We start from the raw sequence: 27,430 nt of genomic DNA, 5'->3' as shown, positions 1-27,430 counted from the left end.
TCACTAGGCTCTCTGCTACACTTAGAAGCATAATTGTGAGCAATAATGATTGTCTGTGCCCTGAAATATATTTTAACAACTTCCTTTAAAACAAAACCCAGAAGAAAATCAAAGACCCTGGTAAAGATTGTGCTGTGGGATTTATGTGCTGTGGCACAGACTTGTAGCGATGTGCGAAGCATTAAAGGTTTCAGTGAGGCTATTTCTGAATTTTAACACCCGAGCAACCTCGCCCCCTCCTCAACAAACATTTTTAATGTCAATTTCAAAAATGATGATACGCTGATTTAATTTCTTTCTTTAGCAATGTTCTAACTAACTGCAACAGACATGGAAACTCCATCCATCTGAACCTATGCATTGAGATATCACGGAACGGATTTAGCCAGCCCCACTCTATTGTTCCCTCTGTCAAACACAGCGTAATAATAGCCTATGAAGACGTCTCCCAGGATCCAGAGTGGCCCAGCAGGGGGAGGGAGGTCCATGCCCTGGAATCCACTGCTGCAATAAACATGCCCCCATTCTTCTTCCTCCTGTAAGTGGGATACACTGGGTTAATCACAACTTTAACAGCACTTACTGTTTCAAACAGAGAGAACTTGCATTTATATAGCTCCTTCTATCACCTGGGGGAAGTCCCATAGCATTTTATGACTAACGAAGTATTCTTTTATTGAAGTATTGTCACTGTTGTAAAGTAGGAAATGCAGCAGTCAATTTGTACATGGTGAGATGCCACAGTGTCCAGCCAATGACCAGATCATCTGTTTCTAGTGATGTTGATTGAGAGATAAATATTGGTCAGGACACCAGGAGAGCTCCCCTGCTTTTCCTCAAACTAATGCCTTGGAATCTTTTACATCCACCCAAGAGGGCAGACAGGGCCTCAGTTTAATGTCTCATCTGAAGGAAAGCACCTCCGATAATGCAGCAATCCCTGAGTACTGCACTGGACTGTCAGCCTAGCTTATGGGTGGAATTTTATGCTGGCGGACTCCGTGGTCCTGCTGAAGTCAATGGGCTTTTGAAGAATAATGATTGTCTGTGCCCTGAAATATATTTGAACAACTTTTCAATGGCTCGTTGCGTTTTATGGCCATGCCCCTGCTGTGATGGGGCAGTAAAATTCCGCTTTATGTGTTCAAGACGTGGAGGGGACCGACTCTAGTTAGTCCCATTCTGACTTGAGTCACGTTTATTTTTGACTTGTTGACATGACTTGACTTGGACAAAGTTGACTTGGTGACATTTCTCAGTTAAAAAGAAAATGGTATTTTAAAAAAAAAATCCCAGCATGATACAGCGGACCAACAATTTTGGCAGGAACCAAGATGTCTATAATCCAGCACAGGCTTTGATCTCTTCTGTCCCGATCCCACCCATTGCCACCACTGATTGGCTACTTCAGAGACTGGATTGCCAGATCCACTGCAGTCACTGGTTGAGCTGCTTATCAATGAGACACAGTGTAAGAGGCAGATTCCCCATTCCCTCTTTCCTCACTGACCTCGTGTGAGGAGTGGTCTGGTTGCTGGCGTCAATGGAAACACCCAGAGGTGCAGGGTGTAACCCCAACCCATGAGGTAAATAAAGGGTTTCTGGCCAGTTCCCGCCAGCATGTGTTACTCACCCTGAAGCCCAAACAGAACAGCTTCTGTTGGCTGCCCTCTACCCAACCTTACAGCCACCCCTGACATTCCCACAGCGGCCCTGGCCCTTCAATAGCCAACCCAACCTCAGCTTTCAATGGCCATGTGCATGAACAATGGAGAGATAGAGCAAGAGGGGGGAGGGACAGGGGAGAGAGACAGGGGAGAGGGACAGGTAAAGAGACAGGGAGAGGGACAGGTAAAGGGGAGGCATAGGGAGAAGGAGAGGGGAGAGGGGAGGGGAGAAGCACGGGGAGAGGGAGAGGGGAGAGGGAGAGGGGGAGGGACAGGGAGAAGGACAGGGAGAGGGGCAGGGGAGAGGGGAGAGGGGAAAGGGAGAGTGGGAGGGACAGGGAGAAGGACAGGGAGAGGGGCGGGGAGAGGGAGAGGGGAGAGGGAGAGGGGGAGGGACAGGGAGAAGGACAGGGAGAGGGGCGGGGAGAGGGAGAAGGACAGGGAGAGGGGCAGGGGAGAGGGATAGGGGAGAAGGACGGGGAGAGGGAGAGGGGAGAGAGACAGGGGAGGTACAAGGGAGAGGGAGAAGGAAGAGGTACAGGGGAGAGGGACAGGGAGAGGGGAGAGGGATATGGTAAGGGGATCAAAGGTTATGGGGAGAAGGCGGGAGAATGGGGTTGAGAAACTTATCAGCCATGATTGAATGGCGGAGCAGACTCGATGGGCCTAATTTCTGCTCCAATGTCTTATGGTCTTATGGAGAGGGGCGGGGGGAGGTTTTGGTAGAGAGACAGGGGGAGGGACAAAGAGAGGGACATTGAGAGGGACAGGGGGAGGGGAGAGGAACAGGGGGAGGCACAGGGAGAGGGATAGTGAGAAGGACAGGGGAGAGGGACAGGGGAGAGGGACAGGGAGAGAGAAGGGGAGGTACAGGGAGAGGGACAGGGGAGAGGGACAGGGGAGAGGGACAAGGGAGAGGGAGAGGGGAGAGGGAGAGGGGAGAGGGAGAGGGAGAGAGACAGGGATAGAGGACAGGGAGAGAAACGGGGGAGAGGGACAGGGAGAGGGACAGGGAGAGAGGGACAGGGGAGAGGGACAGGGGAGAGGGACAGGGAGAGAGGGACAGGGAGAGAGGGACAGGGGAGAGGGACAGGGGAGAGGGACAGGGAGAGAGAAGGGGAGGTACAGGGAGAGGGACAGGGGAGAGGGACAGGGAAGAGGGACAGGGGAGAGGGAGAGGGGAGAGGGAGAGGGGAGAGGGAGAGGGAGAGAGACAGGGAGAGAGGACAGGGAGAGAAACGGGGGAGAGGGACAGGGGAGAGGGACAGGGGAGAGGGACAGGGGAGAGGCACAGGGAGAGAGGGACAGGGAGAGAGGGACAGGGAGAGGGACAGGGAGAGAGGGACAGGGGAGAGGGACAGGGGAGAGGGACAGGGGAGAGGGACAGGGAGAGAGGGACAGGGAGAGAGGGACAGGGGAGAGGGACAGGGAGAGAGGGACAGGGAGAGGGACAGGGAGAGAGGGACAGGGGAGAGGGACAGGGGAGAGGGACAGGGGAGAGGGACAGGGAGAGAGGGACAGGGAGAGAGGGACAGGGGAGAGGGACAGGGGAGAGGGACAAGGGAGCAAAAAATGTTTTGGATTGGGGGAGAGTGGATTTTAGTAAAATAAGGCAGGATCTGGCCAAGGTAGACTGGGAACAGCTACTTGTGGGGAAATCTACAGAGGAGCAGTGGGGGGTGTTCAAAAAGGATCTGGGGAGGTCACAGGCTCAACATGTTTCCTCTAGGGTGATAGGAAGGAGTAACAAGCCCAGAGAACCATGGATGACCAGAGACATTCGGGTTACGATGAGAAGGAAAAGAGAGGCTTTTAGCAGGTACAAGGGAAGCAAATTAGCGGAGGCATTAGTGGAATACAGAAAGTGCAGGGTGGAGCTTACGAAAGCAGTTAGAAGAGCAAAGAGGGGATATGAGAAAGCTCTGGCTGGTAAAAATAGGGAAAATCCAAAGATATTCTATAAGTATATCAATGGGAAGAGGATAACCAGGGAAAGAGTAGGGCCCATAAGGGACCAAGGGGGCAGTCTATGGATGGAGCCAGATGACATCGCTAGAGTGTTGAATGAATACTTCACATCCGTCTTCACCCAAGAGAATGAGGATGAAGGTATTGAACCTGGGGAGAGAGACTGCGAGATTCTTAAGCAAATTGATATAGGGAGTGACAAGGTATTGGAGGTGTCCGCAGGCTTAAAAGTGGACAAATCTCCAGGTCTGGATGATTTGTGTCCCAGACTGCTGAGGGAAGCAAGAAGGAGATCGCAGGGGCTCTGACCCAAATTTTTAATTCCTCTCTGGCCACGCGGGAGGTGCCAGAGGACTGGAGAACGGCTAATGTGATTCCGCTATTTAAGAAGGGTTGTAGAGATAAGCCAGGGAACTACAGGCCAGTGAGTCTCACGTCAGTGGTAGGGAAACTATTGGAGAAAGTTCCGAAGGAGAATATCTATCTCCACTTGGAGAGGCAAGGTTTGATCAGGGATAGTCAGCATGGCTTTGTCTGAGGGAGGTCATGCCTAACAAATTTGATTGAATTTTTTGAGGAGGTGACCAGGTGTGTAGATGAGGGTAGTGCAGTTGATGTAGTTTTTATGGATTTCAGCAAAGCCTTTGACAAGGTCCCACATGGGAGACTTATAAAGAAGGCAAATGCACATGGGATACAGGGTAATTTGATAAGGTGGATTCAAAATTGGCTTAGTTGTAGGAGGCAGAGGGTGATGACAGATGGATGCTTTAGTGACGGGAAGCCAGTGTCCAATGGCGTACCACAGGGATCTGTGCTGGGTCCCCTATTATTTGTCATTTATATAAACGACATAGTTGACTATGTGGGGGGTAGGATTAGTAAGTTTGTGGATGACACAAAGATTGGCCGGATGGTTAATAGTGAGGTTGAATATCTTGGGCTACAGGAAGATATAGATAGGATGGTCATATGGGCAGATAAGTGGCAGATGGAATTTAACCCTGAAAAGTGTGAGGTGATACACTTTGAAAGGAGTAATTTGACAAGGAAGTATTCAATGAACGGCGTGACACTAGGAAGTCCTGAGGAACAAAGGGACCTTGGCGTGTGTGTCCATAGATCTCTGAAGGCAGAGGGGCATGTTAGTGGGGTGGTGAAAAAGGCATATGGGACACTTGTCTTTATCAATTGAGGCATAGATTACAAAAGTAGGGAGGTCATGTTGGAGTTGTATTGAACCTTGGTGAGGCCACAGCTGGAGTACTGTGTGCAGTTCTAGTCGCCATATTATAGGAAGGATGTGATTGCACTAGAGGGGGTGCAGACGAGATTCACCAGGATGTTGCCTGGGATGAAACACTTAAGTTACGAAGAGAGGTTGGATAGACTTGGGTTGTTTTCGTTGGAGAAGAGAAGACTGAGGGACGACCTGATCGAGGTGTACAGGATTATGAGGGGCATGGACAGGGTGGATAGGGAGCAGCTGTTCCCCTTAGTTGAATGGTCAATCACAAGGGGACACAAGTTCAAGGTGAGGGGCAGGAGGTTTAGGGGGGATGTGAGGAAAAACTGTTTTACCCAGAGGGTGGTGAGGGTCTGGAATGCGCTGCCTGGGAGGGTGGTGGAGGTGGGTTGCCTCACATCCTTTAAAAAGTACCTGGATGAGCACTTGGCACATCATAACATTCAAGGCTATGGGCCAAGTGCTGGTAAATGGGATTAGGTAGGTAGGTCAGGTGTTTCTCACGTGTCGGTGCAGACTCGATGGGCCGAAGGGCCTCTTCTGCACTGTGTGATTCTGTGACTCTGTGAGGGCAGAAGGACAGGGAGAGAGGGAGATGGAATAGGGAGGTGGAGAGGGATAAGTGAACAGGTCACCAGCACACCGAAGTGTTTGCTTGACATTGTTACGTATATTACATATACTAACCACATCGAATGCTGAAATGCTGATGCTCTTTGTTAATTGTTTTGCATGTATTATTACTTGTATTGCTCTGGCAAGCTAGACAGCAAACATTTCATCACCAAAAGTCACATCATTTTGTCATAAAAGTTCTGAAAGTTTGGTCACAAAGAGAACTAGAACTTCTGACTTAGCAGCAAGACAGCCACAGCCAAGCCACAGCCAACACCCTGAGAAATAACGCACTGTCTCATTGGAAAATTATAAACAACTGGCATTTTGAAACTGTCAGTCATTTGTAACTTGCAGACATTAATATGTTGATTTATACATTTAATGTTGCACTAACTTTGCCATTGTCTTTTATTTGCTCATTTTTGAATCTGTGAAGTGAACAGTCCAATTTAACACTGATAATGTGGAGCTTTGTGTGCCATGTGCAAAGGGTATGTACAGAGGTCACTGCCCCCAATCTGTAGCCTGCAGGATTTTTCACCCATCATCACACAATGACTGTGAGTTGGGCATGCTGATGTCAGCACTGGAATTCCTGACATGCATCCCTGTCCTGAGAAGCTGTACGTTGGGAATAAATTGAAAACATATCCCACATGCAGAGCTGTTGACATTCTGTCTAACAGATTATAAAACAGTAGAATTCTACTCTTCTGTCGAGTCAAGTAGTTTCTCCTTCTTATGAAGTAAATTGCTAAATACCTGAAGTGTGTAGGCCTGGGGAGGAAGAACGTACTCGAATCCCCCTATTGTGAACGTCACATCAGGCATGCTGGATAGATAGCCACAATCTACAGAGTACTGTAAACAAAAAAAAACCAACAGTGTCCAGTTACTGAACGAGCAATTCTTAACATGGGCAGGAGGAAGTGCTATAAACCATTCTGAGGACCATGCCTCATTTTAATGTCATCGGCAAGCAAGACACTTTACACAATACTCTGACCGACATGAAAGCACCAGCATTGTTGCCCACCCCATGGGGATGCAGGTGGTTGGTTTGAGGAGGTGGGACTAGGTGAATCAAGTGCACAGGTACAGGGGAGCAAGAGGTGCTGTGAATGGACGAGCAGGAACAGTTATGCGGCTGCTGCCAATGCCCCTCTTGAATGGTACGAAATTCGGCAGGTGTGGTGAACCCGGGCAGTCATTTCATTCTGCTGCTGCTATTCGGTGAGAAAAGAGATGAAAGTGTTGGCCCAGTGTATCGGTTATCTGTTTGATACATTAGCGAGGCAACTACTGACCAATGCTGCAGCAAGCCCCTATTCTAACCTGGGAAGTGGCAGAAATGAATGCATTGACTGCCAGCGGCAGCATCATCCCCGGTGCGGAGGTTGGCTAGAAGTATTGTGGCGACTGATGGCATGGCATGGCTCTGCTGTTGCCTTACCTGGTGACACAGAGACTGCAAAGGCACTCACCTTGGTGAAGTGTGAGGTCATGGGGAGGGCAAACAAAGCAAGGGAATACTCAATAAAAGGGAGGGTACTGAGAGGGGTAGAGGAAGTGAGAGACCTTGGAGTGCATGTCCACAGGTCCCTGAAGGTGGTAGGACAGGTGGTAAAGAAAGCATATGGAATGCCTTCATTTACTGGACAAGTTATTAAATATAAAAGCAGTGATGTAATGATGGCATTGTACAAAACGCTGGTTAGGCCACAGCTGGAATTTTGTGTATAGTTCTGGTCACTCACATTACTGGAAGGACATAATTGCTCTGGAGAGAGTACAAAGGAGATTTACAAGAATGTTAAAAGCAAAATACTGCGGATGCTGGAAATCTGAAGCAAAAACAGAAAATGCTGGAAAAACTGAGCAGGTCTGGCAGCATCTGTATAGAGAGAAACAGAGCTAACGTTCTGAGTCCGTATGACCCTTTCTCAGAGCTCTGAAGAAGAGTCATACTGACTTGAAACGTTAACTCTGTTTCTCTCTATACAGATGCTGCCAGACCTGCTCAGTTTTTCCAGCATTTTCTGTTTTTGTTACAAGAATGTTGCCAAGGCTGGAAAATGGCAGCAATGAGGAGAGATTGGATAGGCTGGGGTTGTTTTCCTTAGGACAGAGGAGGCTGAGGGGGTGACCTGATTGAGGCGTACAAAATTAGGAGGGGCCAGGATAGGGTAGACAGGAAAGACCTGTTTGCCCCTAGCTGAGGGGTCAATTACCAGGGGACATAGATTTAAGGTGATTGGTAGAAGGATTAGAGGGGACATGAGGAAAAACTTTTTCACCCAGAGGGTGGTGGGTGTCTGGAATTCACGGCCTAAGTTGGTGGTTGAGGCTGAAGCTCTCAACTCACTTTAAAAGGCACCTGGATCTGCACCTGAAGTGCTGTAACCTGCAAGGCTATGGGTCAGGCGCTGGAACGTGGGATTAAAATGAGCAGCTGGTTTCTTTTGTTCTCTTTTTTTTTGGCTGGTGCTGACATGATGGGCTGAATGGCCTCTTTCTGCACCGTAACTTTCCCATGGTTCTAACGCCTGATTGCGTATTTTGGACCCACAGTTGTGATTGGTGGCATAACGGTGGGTGCAGGTCATCTGACTATGCCGCACCCCATCTCTCAGGTACGCTACCTTTGACCATTCTCCATCACTTTGAACAAGATCACATGATGAGGGTGCTCAGAATGCAATTCCCTCAACTCGGAGCAACTCAGTAGCTGAAGAAAAATTAGTTTGCAAAAAAAAAAAACCCCAAATAGTTTTAAATAATTCCTGCCCTTTAATTGATTTATTTTTTTTAACTGGGCAGGTTTAGCCCTGGGTAGCAAATGCAGGGGAAATGTGGAACTTTGGTGGTTGCATCCCAGCTTGTGTAGAATTTAAATATCAAATGAAATTATGTGAACAGCAGGTGAGGTGGTGACGTAGTGGTACTTTCGCTGGACCCAGAGACCCAGGGTCATTCTCTGGAGACCTGAGTTCCAATCCCACCATGGTAGATGGTGGAATTTGAATCCAATAAAAACCTAGAATTAAAATTCCGATGACCGTGAAAAACCATTGTTGTGAAAGCCCATCTGGTTCATGAATGCCCTTTAGGGAAGGAAATCTGCTGTCCATTACGTGGCCTGGCCTACCTGTGACTCCCACCTGCATGTGATTGCCTTCTATTGACTGAATTGCTGCCTATCCGTTTGTTATGCTCGGTTTTCTACGTCGTTAATGTTTGACCTCTTCCAATCTTTATTGCAAAGAAATTGTTTCCTCTTATCTACGTTGCAATTAAAATTCCTTCTGAAGACAAACAATTTTTTTGCCATAAATGCTGGCCCAGCCAGCAACACCCACACCCCATGAATGAATGGGAAAAAAAAAAGCAGACAATGTCACTGGGAGAACAAGATTGGGATTTTGCATAGTGTGTGAAATGAGTTTGGAGTCAACGGTATCCAAACTCCTGACTTTGCAGCTCTCTTCATTTGGCCTCTGCTTCCATCAGCTGAAATATTCACTCCTATCTTACTGATTAACTAGTGTCTCTTTGAGGCTCACTTAACTGAAAATACACATCTTCGTATTGCTTTGTCATGACCTGTGTGATAATATATCCCTATCTGGCTTCACATTACTTTAATAGAAGAGGCAGAATTGGTTTAAACTGTGTGCTGAGTCAGAGTCAGGCTTTGCATCATGGCAGGGGGGGTGGGCCGATCGTTTTCAGAAGGAATTTTAATTGCAGCGTCAATAAGAGGAAACAATTTTTTGCAATAAATGCTGGAAGAGGTCAGATATCAAGGATGTAGACAACCGGGCATTACAAACGATAAACTGAGAGGCAGCAGTTCAGTCAACAGGATATATGATAATGTGATAATATGTCCACATTTGTCCCAGTAACAAAATATAGAAGAATGTAACTCACTGAAGTTCAGTGGGAATTTTACTTTCAAGGCAACGTACCATGAATAGATTTGGATAAGTATTGTTCGTGATTCTCAGGGGTTCTTTACACATAAGTTTCTTGACTTAGGGACTGCCACTGCACTGTGTGCTGTCTTAAGATGGATGTTTACATAGAATCATAGAATGATAGAGCACAGGAGGAGGCCATTCGGCCTGTCATGCCTATGTTGGCTCTTTAGTAGAGCACTCTGATTAATCCTACTCCTCTGCTCTTTCCCCATTGCCCTAAAACCGTTTTGCCTTCATGCATTTATCCAATTCCTTTTCGAATGTTACCACTGAATCTGCTTCAGCCATCACTTCAGGAACCGCATTCCAGGTCGTAACAACTCACCGTGTAAAAAAAAAGTCTTTTCTGAAAGAAACTTTACTTTGAAACAATAATAGATGAAGTTAATTGTCCGACATAAGTACTGTCTCTAGCTTTATGAATATGCCATCAAGAAAAGATAAAGGAATTGTGTTATGTCCCCAGCAGTTTGACAGACATTGTAAAGTGTGTATCAGAAATGCTTTAATTAAATCAGATTTACTTCCACATACCATTCCGTTCCTACTGGAAACGGCGCCAATGAGTTTCTGCAGTTCATTAATGTTCTTACTCGGCCCAGTAAGGAGAGATGTGCCAGTGTCAACAATGGCTTTGCATCCGTTTTCACAGAACACAACAGTTCCACCGACTTTCACACTGAAAACATAAGAACATCAGAAGTAGGAGCAGGAATAGGCCACATGCCCCCTCAAGGCTTCTCCACCAGTCAGTAAGATTGTGGCTGATCTTCTGCCCTACCTCCTCTAGTCCTGCCCCATCCCCATGTCCCCTGATTCTCTGAGAGCCCAAAAATCAATCAGCCTCAGTATTAAATGTACTCAATAACTAGTCCTCTGGGGTTGAGAATTCCAAAGATTCACAACCCTCTGAGTGGAAAAATTTCTCCTCATCTCAGTCCTAAATGGCCAATTCTTTATCCGGAGAGTGTGATTCTCCTAGACTAATTCTAGACTCTCCAGCCAATGAGAAACAACCTCTCAGCATCTACCCTCACGACCCACTTAGTATTTTATATGCCCCAATGAAATCATCTCTCATCCTTCTAGACTCCAGAGGGTATAGGCCCATTCTACACAATCTCTCTCAACCCAGAGATTGGGAAATCTCCTAGCATTTGGAATGTTTTATCAGTGAATGAATTTTCACTGTGTTAAGTGTCGTGTGGTACAGAAGGAACCTTTTAAGCGTTGCTTTTTTGTATTGTCATAACAAAATCACGTGACCTAATTTGCATGGCTGCATTGTTAGCGACATCATTGTAGTGCTCAACTCTTAAGTGTCTGACTGATGCCACAAATATGAAACTGGTCATAGTGATTGATTAGGCCTAAAGATCAATTAATCATCATAACCTCGTGATCAAAGCAGTCTGTTCGCCACTTGTACTGTTGCTCCGCACTGAATGACTTTCAACAGCTGTTTACCGCGCAGCCTCTTCTCTCAGCCTTATCCTATCTAAGGCCATGTCTTTACAAGTCAGTCTCATGTCCCCTGCTTTAGCCCCTGACCAACACAAAGCAGAGTTCCTTTTAAAGCAGCATTGAGCAGCAATTATGAACCAGCTGATCAATATCCTGGGGGTTACCAGTGACCAGAAACTGAACTGGACTAGCCATATTAATACTGGGCTACAAGAGCAGGTGAGAGGCTAGGAATCCCACAGTGAGTAACTCACCTCCTGACTCCCCAAAGTCTGTCCGCCATCTACAAGACACAAGTCTGGAGTGTGATGGAATACTCTCCATTTGCCTGGATGAGTGCAGCTCCAACAACACTCAAGAAGCTCGACACCATCCAGGACAAAGCAGCCCATTCGATTGAAACCACATTCACAAACATTCACTCCCTCTACCACCGACGCACAGTAGGAGTGTGTACCATCTACAAGGTGCGCTGCAGGAACTCACCAAGGCTCCTTAGGCAGCACCTTCCAAACCCACGACCACTACCATCTAGAAGGACAAGGGCAGCAGATACATGGGAACACCAACACCTGCAAGTTCCCCTCCAAGCCACTCACCATCCTGACTTGGAAATATATCACCGTTCCTTCACTGTCGCTGGTTCAAAATCCTGTACCTACACCACATGGACTGCAGCGGTTCAAGAAGGCAGCTCACCATCACCTTCTCAAGGGGCAATTAGGGATGGGCAATAAATGCTGATCTAGCCAACAATGCTCAGACCCCGTAAATGAATATAAAAAAAATTAAACTATAAAAGTGTACAATTCCCCATTTAATCCTTATCTATTTTCTATGAGGCCTGTTCTGAGTGACTTAAATAGGATTATTTTTGGCAGAGGTTCATCTTCAGAATCTTTCAATAGTCGGTTAGAAAGAATCCTCTTGAACAAACGGCCTCTGCTCTTTCAGAATATCACACCTCAGGGAATTTAGATTTCAGGCTGGAGAGCTGTAGGTAACAGTTTTTAAAACATCTCTCGACAAAAGACTAAGTAAATGCCTGGTCAATGGTGACCGTACATGGGCTCTGGAAGGGTGAGTTTGAGAAGCCAAATTCTGTTTTGCTGTTGTGTTATTGAATTCGCCAGGCTTGACTTTGGACCTTGTTGCCCTCATTAAGGTGAGAATTGTGTAAGAATTTGTGGCTGGAATAGTCTGCAGCCCCTGTGAAGCCGCAGATACTGAAGATACATGGGAGATATCACTAACAGCACAAAACCAGGCCATTCAGCCCAGCAGGGTCTATGTGGCTGTTTATGCTCATGTGAGCATCCTTCCACCTTACTTCATCCCAGACTCTTCACATATCCTCCTATTTCCTTCCCCCTCATGCTAAATTCCCCTTAAACACATCACTGCTGTTCACCTCAAGTTACGACCAGAAATTTCTATTTACCAATAATCTTGGTCAGTTTTCTCACAGCTCAATCCTCGAATAGTGAATTCCCCGAGAGTGTGGGAACTGACTTCTTAACCTGTCCGTGTAGTTAAAAAGGTTCTTCTGATGAGGTCTCTCTCCCACGGAATCGCTTGCTTGATTCAGAGGTCAATCTGTGGCACACCATGACCCCCCCTATTTTTTGAGCCCCCCCAGCCCCGCCCCATTAGGCCCCACCACTAGAAGTTCCCTGTTCCACGTCACGCTCATGTTCCTGCTGCTAAACCTCGTTCAGAATCACATCAAAATGCCATTCAAGGGTTGATGTGCAGGAAGTAGGCTCTGACTGCCATCTAGTGGTTCTGTGAAACACTACACCCCATTGTGCATCACTTGACATGGGGGAAAAAAAGTCATGGGCAGCTTATCTAGGGTAAGATGTGTGCCAGTATTTACTTATCCAACTGAATTTGCCAGTATCCCTGATTGGTCACAGGAACCCAGTGGAGTTCACCGGTGAAGTGCGCAGTGTCGAATCCGCCAAAAATGATTTCACTCCCGCTCTCATCGTTTGGGTTCCTGGGAAACGGAGCAACAGGAGAAGCCGTTAAAAGTTTGGTTGAAAGTAAGAACGGTTTTATTTTTACAAACTCCAGCAGTGGCGACAGAAAACAATACAAAACGCTGTGTGTGTTAAAGAAGAAAGGCGTAGCTCGAGGGTTCTTCTGTTCAGCGTTGGTATTGGAATAGTGAGCCTGCTCTCTGTACTCACTGTGGGGATTTGTCCCCTCTCCCTTGTGTTAACCGGCCTGTCAGTTAAGGCAATTAAGTGAGTTTGGGCCTCTTAACGTGGTTCCCGCCGCCTCCTCCACATCGCAAAAGCACCGGGCAAAACTTTTATACCTGGGGAGGTGATGGCATTGTCCACTGGGCCGGTATTCCCGAGATCCAGGGTAATGCTCTGGGGACCCAGGTTCAAATCCCACCACAGCAGATGGTGAAATCTGAATTCAATTTTAAAAAAAAATCTGGAATTAAAAGTCTGACGATGACCATGAAATCATTGTCGATTGTCGTAAAACCCCATCTGATTCACTAATGTCCTTTAGGGAAGGAAATCTGCCGTCCTTACCTGGTCTGGCCTACATGTTAGTCCAGACCCACAGTAATGTGGTTGACTCTTAAATGCCTTCTGAACAAGGGCAATTAGGGGCAACCTAGACAGCGATGCCCGCATCCCATGAATGAATAAATTTATACAAAGCTCGTGGAGAGGAATTGGTTTCAGGGACCCTGAGGCAGACCATGGGATCTGGGATCCTGAAGGAGGGGCACTGGGATGGGATTATTAACGTTTAGAAACATTGGGGTTAGCTAAAGCTCAGGGAGGACCATCATTATTTTTTTATTCATTCATAGGGTGTGGGCGTCACTGGCTAGGCAAGAATTTATTGCCCATCCCTAATTGCCTTTGTTCAAGGGGCATTTAAGAGTCAACCACATTGCTGTGGGTCTGGAGTCACATGTAGGCCAGACCGGGTAAGGACAGCAGATTTCCTTCCCTAAAGGACATTAATGAACTGGATGGGTTTTTATAACAATCGACAATGGTTTCGTGGCCATCATCAGACTTTTAATTCCAGATTTTTCTTTAATTGAATTCAAATTTCACCATCTACTGTGGGGGGATTAAAATTACCAGGGTCCCCAGAACATTGCCCTGGGCTTCTGGAATACTAGTCCAGCGACAATACCACTACACCACTCGAAATATTAACCTAAAGCTTTGTCAGCACTTTGTGATGGGGATAGCAGAAGCTGGGTTTGTGCGGGACAGTGGGTGGTGAGTGGAAAAGCCTGAGGAATGTGATTCTGCAGTCCAGCAGGATTCATGAAGGGGCTTTGGGAACATTGGGAATCCCTGGGATCTGGCAGTGTAGGGAAGGGGCCTTGTTGGCTGGAGAATTCAATCTCCAGTCCTTCCAAAGTCTTTTAGAAAAACTACAAAGAAACTCCTGTAATCCTCATAGGTTGAGGGGGCACAACCTTCACCCCTTCAGTTCCTGTTGTACACAGATTGAACACTGGGAGACTCTGCAAACTGTAAATTCTCACAAGCCGCAGAATTAAATAAAGCTTTCAACTATTACAATGTTTAAAAAAAAGCTAGTCGAAGATTGGGGAGGCTGATAAAAACCTTAACATGACATTATAAGGCACAAAAGACAAATTCATAGATTGATTTGGCAATTTGAACGTGAAATTTGCAATTTTGTATATTTGGAAAATTTGTTTAAACCCTTATTAAGTACATTTGGTACTGAGCAAAAATAACAGATGAAAAGATTGCCAACGAGCAATTTATAGGACCGATATATTGTGCAATCACAGTGATGGGTGATAGGCAAACCCACTATAATTGGTGGCATAGAATTTTATAATGGAGAGAAGTTGACACAAAAAGGTTGGGCAGTGAATGCAGGCGAAACATTTTTAGTGCATCAAAGATATCCTGTACATGGTTAGCTCTTTTTAATCATTGTCATAATTGATCATGTAAGAAAGGAAGACTGGTATTTATTAAAGAACAGCACCTCATCTTCCGACTAGGCACTTTACAGCCTTCCGGACTGTATATTGATTCAACAACTTCAGATCATGAACTCTCTCCTCCATCCCCACCCCCTTTCCAATCCCCCCTTTTCCAATAATTTATATAGATTTTTCTTTTCCCACCTATTTCCATTATTTTTAAATGTATTTCCATCCATTGTTTTATCTCTACCTTTTAGCCTTTTTCGATCTCTTCCCCCCACCCCACCCCCACTAGGGCTATCTGTACCTTGCTCGTCCTGCTTTCTACCCTTAATGTCACCATTAGCACATTTCTTAGCTAATATCACCACCGTCAACATCTCTTTGTCCTTTTGTCTATGACATCTTTTGGTTATCTCCACCTATCACTGGCCCTCTATCCAGCTCTACCTGTCCCACCCCCCCCTTAAACCAGCTTATATTTCACCTCTTTTCTATTTTTCCTTAGTTCTGATGAAAAGTCATACGGACTCGAAACGTTAACTGTATTCTTCTCCGCAGATGTTGTCAGACCTGCTGAGTTTTTCCAGCTATTTTTGTTTTTGTTTCAGATTTCCAGCATCCACAGTGTTTTGCTTTTAACTTGTATTTATTTAGTGCTTTTCACGACCACCAGACACCTTAAAGTGATTTATAGCCGAGAAAGCACTGTTGAAGTGCAGTCACTGTTTAATGTGGGAAACATGGCAGCCAATTTGCGCACAGCAAACTCACACGAGCCGTAATGTGCTAACGACACGATAGTCTATTTTCATCATGTTGATGGTCATGATGACTACACTTAAAATACTGTGAACAGTTTTAGTCCCCTTATCTAAGGAAAGATACACTGGCATTGGAGGCTGTCCAGAGAAGGTTCATTAGGTTGATTCCGGGTATGGAGGGATTTTCTTTTGAGGAGAGGTTGAGTAGGTTGGGCCTGTACTCATTGGAGTTTAGAGGAATGAGAGGTGACCTTATTGAAACATATAAGATTCTTAGGGGGCTTGACAGGGTAGATGCTGAGAGGTTGTTTCCCCTTGTGGGAGAGTCTAGGACCAGAGGGCATAATCTCAGAATAAGGGGTCGCCCTTTTAAAACAGAGATGAGGGGGAATTTCTTCTCTCTGAGGGTAGTGAATCTGTGGAATTCTTTACCGCAGAGGACTGTAGAGGCTGGGTCACTAAGTATATTCAAGGCTGAGATAGACAGATTTTTAATCAGTAAGGGAATGAAGGGTTATGGGGAACAGGCAGGAAAGTGGAGTTGAGGATTATCAGATCAGCCATGATCTCATTGAATGGTGGAGCAGACTCGATGGGCTGAATGGACTACTTCTGCTCCTACGTCTTATGGTCTTATGATTAAGAGATAATATTGGCCAAGGCACCAGGGATAACTGCCCTGCTGCTCTTCAATATAGTGCCATGGATTATTTTTCATCCATCTAAGCAGGCAGATGGGGTCTCAGTTTAACACCTCATCCGGTGTACCTGCAGTGTCACATTAGTGTCATTTTGTGCTCAAACCCCGAAGCGGGACTTAAACCCAGAAGCTTGGGGCTTAGAAGAAAGAATTCTACCAACTGAGCCACAGCTGACAAACCCAGGCACTCCAGTAAGAAATTAGATCAATATGGTTTCAGCCAGCAAAACCAAACACACAAATTGTTTCAAGATGATATTAAGTTATGGTTGCTGTCATGCTAATTCTTTGCATAGAGATTGTGTTAATTACAGACCAATGTCCCTCTCAAATATCTCATCCATTGACTCTTCATACCTGTAACCCTCAGCGGTTCCAACAACGTTACTCGAGAGTGATCAGGAGCAAATTTTGTTGAGTTTTCCTTGTGTTCGCTAGACCAAATGCATTGAAGTCAATTCCCAAACAGCTGCTCACACAACATAAACCAGGAAACAAACCCAGGAATTTCCTGAACGGCTTAAGGCTCAAACCGTGCAAGTTTGAAGTGGACCTTCATTGAGCAGTTGGTGGGGGGGGTGGGTAGCGTTGGTGGTGAGAGGAGTTGAAAGTAATAGATGTATTTATATAGTGCCTTTCATGACACAGGAAGTCCCTAAGTGCTTTCCACCCAATGCAGTAAATTATTTTCGGTAATACTGACATTTAATTTCAGTCATCCTTCACAAAATGCCCACCGGTTTCTTTTTTATTTGTTCATGGGATGTGGGCATCGCTGGCTAGGCCAGTATTTATTGCCCGTCCCTAATTGCCCATTATGGCTTGCTGGGCCATTTCAGAGGATATGTAAGAGTCAATGACATTTCTGTGGGTCTGGAGTCACATGTAGGCCAGGCCAGGTGAGGGTGGCAGATTTCCTTCCCTAAAGGGCATTAGTGAACCAGATGGGTTTTTACAACAATTGACAATGGTTTCATGGTCATCATTAGATTCACTCCAGATTTTTAAATTAAATTCAAATGTCATTATCTGCCATGATGGGATTTGAACCCTGGTCCCCAGAGCATTACCCTGGGTCTCTGGATCACTAGTCCAGTGACAATACCTGCCCTAATTGTGACAAAGTTTTGTTTAAACAGAAGTGAATCTAGATATTGAAAACAGAAATATATAATAGTGGACTGAATTTGGTTCAAAAATATCAGGATTTGTATTGATGAAAGAATTAAAGACTATTCTGGATCAGATTGACCAGCCATTTAACCATGTTCTATTGAATTAGAGAGTATTAATGAAATCCCAAATATCCTAATCTAGAATGTTGTGTAGTACACATCATGTCAAAGAAAAGGGAACCTTTATCTCAAAGATATGCATTCCAAATATTTAATCTACTTCTTGTAATGGCGTTGAGATAAAGCCCCACCTGCTGAGATACACTGAGAAGAGGGGAAGGTCCACGAGGCCTTGTTCCATCATGTTGTCAAACACGGGTGTGGCATCAGCTGCTGCAATAGATGGATAGGCCAGTCCAAGGATCCCATCAAACGGGGAGTACAAAAATGCAGTGCCAGGCTCTGTCACACTCTCACCAAATTTCTGGTTCATGACAGAGATGCCTTCAACCTAAGTAGAGAAAGAAAGGCTTGCGTTTATTTAGGGTCATTTCTGACCTCAGGACATCCCAAAGCGCTTTTCAGCCAATGAAGTGCTTTTGAAGTGCTGTGCCTGTTGTAATGTAGGAAACGCATTAATCAATTTGCACGCAGCATACTCTCACAAACAGCAGCGAGATAATGAGCTGGGTCAAGATCCTGGAACTCCCTCCCTAACAGCACTGTGGGTGTACCCACACCACAGGGACTGCAGCGGTGCAAAAATGTAGCTTCACCACCACTTTCAGGGCAACTAGGGATGGGCAATAAATGCTGGCTCAGCCAGCGAAGCTCACAACCCATGAATGAATTTTAAAAAAGACCAGATAATGTGCTTTAGTGATGTAGGCTGAGGGGTAAATAATTGTCAGAACACTGAGGATAACTCCCCTGCTCTTCGTTGAAATAGGGTCATGGGATTTTTTGCGACCACCTGAGAGAGGTTTGGTTTCACATTGCTACCTCTGGCAATGCAGCACCCCCTCAGTACTGCACTGGGGTATGAGCCTGCGGGCGGAATTCTCTGCTCCCGCCAGCAGCAGAAATTGCCGTGGGTGGTGGCCCTTAATTTGACGGGAGACCAGAAAATCTGTTTTCCGACGTGGGATAAACTGTTGGCATTTTGTTCTCCCAATCTTCAAGGCAGGTTAAAGGGCAGGTCGAGCTTCCCGACGAACAACGCTGGGAACCCCATTCGCATGCGTTAGCATCTCATGCATGCTCATTAAAAAGCCACCTCGCTGGAATTAAGCTCCCCCCTCCAAATTAAGAACATAGAACATTCAGTTTTACAACTGTATATAAATGGGGCACACACCTGGCGAGCTTCACCTCTTCCATGGTAATGGCTGCCGTCCAGGTGAGAAGGGGGGGGGCCTGTCTCTGATTGGCACAGGGCCTGGAGAAGTAAGGGCCTGAGAAGCAAGAGGGAGCGGGGCCTCTGTAAGATCAAGAGGCTGGTGAACATGGAACACAGCAATGGCGAGCATTGGGCGTGTTGTAGGCAGTGCCCTTATCTAGAGCCAGAGGCGCCGTCATATGCCCCAGGATGTGGCTGCTCACATCTGCTACCTTCCCCTCTATGAACTGCGGCCGCAGAGTCTCTGGAGGAGTAGTGCGGCGTTCCTGGCCTGCATTGAGTGAACGCCAGCCCTTTTAAATACGATGCCAAGGACCTTTGACCCTGTGAGGTAACAGTGGGGCGGCTGACTTCCTGCCCGCCTGCCCTGCCACGAAATTTGCCGAGCTCCCCCACGATGCATAATTAATGAGCTGACAAGCGAAAGGATTGCCCGTGTTCACCTGCCCCACTGTCCAAGCAGGAATCATGCAGACCTTCCCACCCACCACCGGACTTGGTCTCCGGAATGGAAAAATCGCACCCTATATTTCGTATGGAGGTCTCGGGGGGTGGGGGAGAAACAACTATTCCGGTGTTAAAAAACTTTCAGAAAAGCAGGAGTATTTTTGTTATATTTTTTGCCCCCAGCCTGGGAGTCCTGAGGCCAATTGCAGCTGAAACAAAGACACAAATTGCTGGAACTCAGGGGGCTCCTGTGACAAGAGAAGCAGAGGCTGGATTTTCCAGTCCCGCCTGCTGCCGGACCAGGAATTCCTGGCCGGAGTCCATCGCCTGGCCCGTCAAATTTTCCGTCTCGCTCCCGTCGATTCTTGTCGCAGGCGAGACCGGAAAATCCCAGCCATAGACTTAAGAATTCGCGTCCATAACCTTTCACGTCGATGAATTAAAGACCCAAGAGCAATCCCACCTTTCGACCTCCTGGGCGATACTGGCCTCGTTTGGATCAACTTGTCCTATTAAATGTATTGTTGCTCAAGCAATATCAGGCAAGCACTGTATCCCTTGTGACATTTCACATTCCCCTGTAGGAGAAAACAAAAACCTACCGTTACCGTATCTATTCCAATTATTCCTGTCAGACTACCTGTACCGTAATGGATTGAGAAAGGGCGTCCATCCCTTGTATAAGTCGATGATTTATCTGGGGCATACTTGTCATGGTCTCCTGTAAAAGAGAAAAGTCTTCACACTGAGGCACAATTCTCGGTGCAAGTTCGATCACTTTAACGTACCTCATAGAAAACTTGCATGCATAAGTTTTTTTCATACTCCTTATACAAGGGCAAGATTACATCCCAGTTGGTATGATACGATGAGATATATCCTCATCACCAAAACGTCATTATTCCTTTATAAATGAACCAGAGGTCATGAACATTTTAGAAGGCAAGTATAGATCCCAAAATGGCAGATTACATTTGATCAATGTACTGGATTTTGGTGAGGTGATTCTAGATCTCCAGGATAGGGATCTGGCAGTGAATGTTACCTATTTGGTTCAGACAACATCCAAACATGCCCATGGGATGATGGTAAAGGTTGGATAGATGCAAGGTCGGAGCTTAGAGTGGTGGTGATGAGAGAGGTGCAGATTAGAAACTGGTTGCCAGTGGAGGTCAGTGATGTGGTTGTTGTTGTTTCTGATCTTTATGAATGACTTGGAGGATGTAATATTGCCTGAGGTGTCTAAGTTAGCCAATTACACTAAACTGGATGCAAGTGCCAATGATAGGTCCCTGACAAACCCAAACTCTTCACAGCCAATGAGTTATGAAGCCAATGAAGGGGTAGAGATTAGGTAGACAGTATTTGGATCTGCCCTCTTGCGTTATGATGCTAGAGATGGAGGTGGGACTGACAAGTTGGCATCATCCATTGATAGTCCCACTAGTCCCTCACCTCATCCAAACTCTGATAAACCCTCAAGATACAGTGCTCAGTACATTTCAGTGTTGGTGGAAGAACCCACAGGAGTGTTTCAGGAGCTTGAAACCCTGACAAATACCTGATATATCCATGGTGAAGCTGCCTCCATTGAAAGAGGTTGATTGGCTCTTGACACAACTGGACCTCCTGACTCTGTGGCTAAGTGGATGGGTACATTGCATTTTCCAGATCCCCACCCACTCCTGCATCCATCTATCATGTTTCACCAGTTGTGCCAATACTGGTTTGGGCTCTCATCTACAATATGCGAATTGTCTGATGTCAGAAAAGCAGTTAGAAGCAGACACTCATCTCATGGACACACAAATTCCATTCTGCCATTGTGTTCAAGGCTTTTGAGACCTCTATGTTTAATCCTTACTATAGTTTAGCCTCCAAAAATAACAAGTGCTTAATTCACCCTAATATATCCTCTAGTTCATATCTCGAAACAGAATGAAAAGTCAACATTATAGCTAATGACAACCTGGATTCTAAAAGGAGTACCAACTTGAACAGGAATTTTGAAGGTTAATCTGGTGATGTTACAAGCCCAGCAAAAAATCCCAGAAACGGCTGGAAATTCTATGTCACGCCACTGAACACGGCACAGTCCATTTTTGCGGGGCGGAACTGGAGTCAGGCCGGGTTTGCGCATCCTGCTTCGCACCCATTTAAATCACCAGCTGCCTCCACTGAAGTGGGATTTTGGTAGGTCAGGAGTGCAAAGGAGTGTGAAACCTGTCATGTGCAGATTCGACCAGGCAAGAGGAGGTCCGAGCTTGGTGGATTCATTTAGATAGCCAGGGTACCCCTTTGGAGAGGTAAGGCATCCCTTTGGATCTGGTCCCTGGACACCTTTGGGAGAGGTAAAGCACCCTTTGGGAGAGGTAAAGCACCCTTTGGGATTGTTAAAAGTAAACATACTTTTGTGTAAAATGCAGGTAAACTCATTGGAACTGTCAAAGCTGTCACAGAACTGTCAAAGCTGAGACAGAACTGTCAAAGAACTGTCCAGCTGTCAAAGAACTTTCAAACCTGTCAAAACTGTGACGGAACTGCCAAAGGACACTAGATGAGTTGGCATGGAGGGGGTAAGGGCAAAGGGTTGTGGGTGGGGGTCATGGGTTGGCACGATTTGGCACTAAGTTGACATAGGGTCTATAAAGGGCCACGGGGATGTAGAGGGTATGACCGGCCACCGGATGTGGATGGAGGGGCATGGGTTGACATTGAGGGTATGAGGGGCTGTGAGGGTGGGTGAAGGGTATGAGGCAGCATGGGGTGAGATGGATAGGGCAAGGGGAGTGTGTAGGGAGGTGAGGGCTGGAGGGCTGTTCCGTGTTTTATTCTTTTATTTTATTTAATTCGATGCAGTGTTGGAACACAGGCGCAGGCCTTCCGCCCAGCCCTCTTCTGCAACCAGCAGCCTCCACACTCGCCCCGGGAGTGGTGGGCCCCCAGTTCTAATCCAGTGCCCACCCCCCACGCAGAACGAAACTCCGAACCTGTGGGCCGCCATTTTTATCGGTCAGGTTCACAGAGCCTGGAATTCTCCTGACTCCGCACACCCAGCCCAGGAGTCAAAACCCTGGGCCACAATCTCTTGCCGACCTGGATTATACTTACTGCAAGATCTGCTGTGGCAATAAACCGACGGCACCCACAAATTAGACGACCCGGTATCAAATACGACTGTGAAATTCTGAGGAGGTGTGCCGATAGAAATCTCCCCTCCATACTGAGTCTGTCAAGAAACATGAATAACGATGTGAATGCAGGTAGCGCCAGACTGCAGTGAGGTCCTTGTCTGCCCAATGAAACACTTGTTGACCCATCGGCGCTGACTCACAAGGTGCTCAATTTATAAACTTCGAACAACTGAGAGTGAAGATCTTTTTTCTCTCAAATTTCCCATCAACCCAAACCTTTCGTGGTAAAAAGATCGACGTTTTCCCCTGCGGCTCCGTTAATATTCCTTAAAATCTGGAACAGGAACTGAAACCTCAGCAAACGAAGGCTTCGGTTACAACTGCTTTTACCAGGCCTTTAATGGGTCGATTTAAATTGGGCGGAGAGGAGGGGGGGAATCGGAGGTGTGAGGGCGAACCCTGCAAAAACCAGGCGCGGGACGTTTTGATTTCGGAAAGCTTTCGCGAATCGCTTCGTCATCGGTGGGTGGGAATCAAAATGAATAGGGTGCCCATGGGGTTGGGGGGGGGGCAATGGGGGTGAGGCTAGTGGGACCAAGCCCAGCTTCCCCAGGGGAAATGGCCCCCGGCAAGAGAAATACACAACCAGGGCGGAGGTCGAGTCAGCAATCCGGAGATGAGCAGGAGCGTTGGGGGGGGAAGGTGCTCAGGGAGGACCAATACGTCCGTGTGGATTGGAGAAGCACTCCCGCTCCATCTGATCCACAAGGGCCCTGTATCCAGACCCTGACCCCACAGCACGTTGTAGAAGGGCCCCAAATTGGACATGTCCATTGGTTGTGCCCGTGGTTAAAATATCCTTCCCGCCCCAGTGATGGTGCTATTGAAAACAGGGCCCCTCTCCACTGGGGAGGTGGCTTTTCAGTGCCTGAGGTCAGCTGAGTAAAATTGAAGCGTGTGCAGGAAGGTGGTGCAAAATTGCACCCCCCACCCCCCACCCCATCTCCCCCAACCACCATATTAATCCTTAACCACCAACACGGTTCCCACGGGATGAGGAAGAGTTAAAATTGGCTCTGAAGGGAAGGATTTTCCCGAAGGTCGGGAACTGAGGCAGATAGGGCCCGAAAATACTGGCGTTGGCGGGCAACCAATGAGCTCATTAAGAGCCTTGTCAAGGGGCAGTTAAAGGAGGTTGACTGGGATTTTCCAGTTGGCCTCCAGTTTCCCCATGTGGCTGGGTGGGGGTGGTGGTGGTGATGGTGTGGGGGTGCAGTTTAATTGCATGCAGGCGGAGCCCCGGAGATGGACACCCAGCCCACCCTCCTCTCCCCAAACCCACAGTGATGGCCTGACTGCTTTTCATGTTTTTAATTACATTTTAAAAAAAATAGCTGGTGAGGGGGAGGCTTCATGTTGAAGTACCCTCTCTGTTACTTGCACTTCACTATATCCTGCTTCTCCCCTGAAGCTAGAAGGTCTCTGATTGGCCCTCTCCTTCAGAGCCCGTCTGCTGCCCTTAAGTGTACAGGGAACCCCTTTCCATGCCAATTAGAGGGGCACCCTGACCAAAATCCCAATTAATAACGGGTTCCCCGTGCCAGGGGTGAGTTTGACCCCTTGGCTCCTGTTTCCAGTCCCACAAAGCCAAAATTCAGCCCTAAATTTCTTCCAGTGATTTATTTCTGCGTATTTCCATTTTTAGTTGTTGTGAGTGCTGTTACAATTTCAAAGCACAGGACATTAGCACGGTGGTCTCAAGCACTCCCTTTGTCTCCAAGCGAAGGGAAGATGCATTGACTGTATCACCTCCTGAAATACAAATAAATCAGTAAAGGCAACATTCAATATTTCATATCGGTTTCACAAAATAAGAAACCCAGGTCATTGTTTTAATCCAAACCAGTGGACTTGGCAAAAAGAATCATGTTAAATAAATACAATCCTAGATTGTTTGTAAGATGGTTAAGATACCTGTGAAGAACCTTGTGATATAATCACCAACATTGTCAACCTTTTAACCACAGACTGCACAAAGCCCCTTGCTTTATGAACCCTACATCTCTGACAGACTCAGTGAGCTTGGGTCAAGTTATGTGAAGCATCTGTATTATATATTGCCAAGTGTTAAACATTAAACATAGGCTCCCATTTAGCAACTGGAAATAATTTTCAGCTTCTCAGTGCTGAACTGCGTAACCCTTGACAGATGTCCCAGGTCAGGTGTTGGTGATTATAGCACAAACTTCCTCACAAGTATCTTGGTCATCTTACAAAACAACCTAGGATAGTACTTATTTAACATGTGTTTATTTAATAACTACTTTGGCTTGTACTGAAGAGCCTCTTTAACAGTTATGTTACTGATGGAAATGATATGGTAAGTCGGAGTGCTGCACGTACCACCATCAATAAGCAAAGGCCTTTCAGTCCTGACTTGTGTCAGGTCCCATTGGAAGTCAAAAGGCCAGTTTCTCTCTCCGGTTGAGAAACAATAGTAGCTGCGATTTATTACTTCACTTCCCTCTGATGATCACTGCTATCCTCTGATTTAGTTGCACAGGTATATTGATGACACTCTGTCAGTACTAATGGAGATTTCACGTTAATTATAGGGCAGGATTTTCCCCTTGTCGGGCGGGTGTGGTGGGCGGGTCCGGGAATGGCCACAAGACGGACCACCGCCTGCAATCGGGCTCCGGCCACGGTTTCACTCTGGCTGACCAGGGCTCCGGCCACGGTTTCACTCTGGCTGGCCAGGGCTCCGGCCACGGTTTCACTCTGGCTGGCCAGGGCTCCGGCCACGGTTTCACTCTGGCTGACCAGGGCTCCGGCCACGGTTTCACTCTGGCTGGCCAGGGCTCCGGCCACGGTTTCACTCTGGCTGACCAGGGCACCGGCCACGGTTTCACTCTGGCTGACCAGGGCTCCGGCCACGGTTTCACTCTGGCTGACCAGTTAACGGCCACGGTTTCACTCTGGCTGGCCAGGGCTCCGGCCACGGTTTCACTCTGGCTGACCAGTTAACGGCCAGTCAGCGTGAAACACGCACTGACAGCCTCAGCGTTGCCGGGGTTGGGAGGGGCGGGAGGAGCGCGGCGCTGAAATCTGCGCATGTGCGGGTGGAGCACTCACAGCAAAATCTCCCTGAAGGCACAGAGCTGCCTCCGGGAACTGAAGAATTTTAAAACGAAGACTAAACATTTTACAAATGATATAAACATGTCCCCACATGCGACTCAGTCACATGAAGAGGGACGTGTTAAAAATGATGTTAAAAACATTTTTTTTTTGTAGTTACCGTTGGAAACCTCACCCCGCCCATGGCTGAGGTTTCACAAAAAACACAAAGGCTACTCGGCCGCTGACCGGATGGGTGAACAGGCAGCGTAAAGTACAAATTAATTACTTGTTTAAGGGTCTTAATAGGCGAGAGGCAACAGCGCGCCCGCCAACCGGAAGGTCGCGAGAGTGCGCAATGACTTTGGGACGATCACCCGACATTTTCAGGCATCATTTCACTCCCATTAGGGTCGGGCGGCGCCCGCCTGCAGGGTGAAAAAACCCTGCCCTTAGCTCCTGATCCCAATATCGGGAACTCAGCTTCACAAGTGATTATAAAAACACAGATCATCCGTGGAATAATTGTAGGGACAGACTTACATCCATGTAATTGAGAAGAGGCTCAGTTGATTTTTGTATGGCAGAACATTCCTGAGCTTGACCCATCTGGACCATATCCATCTTATGGTGCTCCCAGAAATAAGAAAGCATCCCTTTTTCTCTCATTGCTTGCTTGATAGACTTGTGCTTCTTCAGTGGGATTCTGTCAGATTATATTTGGATAATTAGATGAAGCCACAATTATTGGTCGATCATTGTTTCATGATCTCTTTGCTAAACATTAACTTGCAAGTGATCTAATTTTCACACGTTTGCAAATTCTTTTATTTATGAAGCATCTTTTGGGTGTACAAGCATAAAGAAGGAAAGGACAGCTAAAAATGAGTTGGTTTATCTGAACCTTTTGCCTCTTAGTACAGTGCAGCATCTTTCACACCAATAGCCCACCCACTCCCCCACACGCTGCTGACCCATGGAAGAAGCAGATAAACATAAAACACCATCGGGCTGGACTCCAGCTCTAACTTTCACTTCCTGCATGGCTTTCTAACTTGTAACAAGACCCAACAATAGTCCTCAACCTCAACTGCAGAGAAGCACCTTCATTGTACAGGTGTGTGACTCTTCCATTACCTACAATGCCCAGACTCTAAGCTTCTCGAAGTACGATTTAATTGCAAAATTAGGGGCAGCGGTGTGCTATGGGACGTCAGATTTAAAATCTAAGGAGAAAAGAAAACTGATTGTTATACAGTTAGCTAGTTGAACTTTCTCATCCTAAAGGAAAACCTGTTCATTGAGATTAACAATTAAAATATAAAATAAACAGGAGCAGCGCCTCAAGCCTGCTCTGCCACTCATAGCCAATTTTCTACCTCAACTCCACTTTCCTATCCTACCCCCATACCCCGGGATTGCCTTTGTGCCTAAAAATCTCAGTCTTGAATACACTCAATAATCCAGAGCCCTCTGGAGTACAAAATTCCAAAGATTCACAACTCTCGGAGTGAAGGAACTCCTCCTCATCTTAGCCTTAAATGGCCGGCCCCCTTCTCCTGAGACTATAGACCCTGTTTCTTTGACTCGCTGGTGAGGAGAGTCATAGGAGGTGACCCTGGTGGGCTGCTAACCAAATACACCACCAGGCTTAGGCTGGTTATGAGACCGAAAGCAAAGCTGAAGTTATGAAGCAGTGAAGCAATCGATGCTTAGGCACTCTGGTCTGGTCCTCCTACACTGATTTATACCAACAGCATAATTTCTGAAGAAAACTTTCTGTTTTGTTACCTTTTATAGCACTCTGAAAGATGGAGGCAGCAAAGAGCAAGGATTATCCACTTCAT

The 27,430-nt window shown here is 46.7% G+C and overlaps 1 protein-coding gene across 1 annotated transcript; it reads right to left on the bottom strand.

Annotated features, from left to right (window-relative positions):
* Nucleotides 1–305: 305 nt before the first annotated feature.
* Nucleotides 306–27,430, bottom strand: LOC144683377 (cathepsin E-A-like). The gene is made up of 9 exons (XM_078546332.1): nt 27,375–27,430; nt 26,127–26,289; nt 22,441–22,558; nt 19,932–20,050; nt 17,795–17,994; nt 12,826–12,948; nt 10,017–10,161; nt 6,262–6,360; nt 306–533 (listed from the first exon to the last, which is right to left on the bottom strand). The coding sequence occupies exons 1-9, from the start codon at nt 27,428–27,430 to the stop codon at nt 369–371; spliced, it is 1,188 nt and encodes a 395-aa protein (XP_078402458.1). The 3' UTR covers nt 306–368.

Source organism: Cetorhinus maximus, chromosome 8 (genome assembly GCF_964194155.1).
Source record: "Cetorhinus maximus chromosome 8, sCetMax3.hap1.1, whole genome shotgun sequence".
Lineage (NCBI taxonomy): Eukaryota > Metazoa > Chordata > Chondrichthyes > Lamniformes > Cetorhinidae > Cetorhinus > Cetorhinus maximus.
Note: the sequence above shows the minus strand (reverse complement) of the source record. Positions and strands in the feature narration are given on the sequence as shown.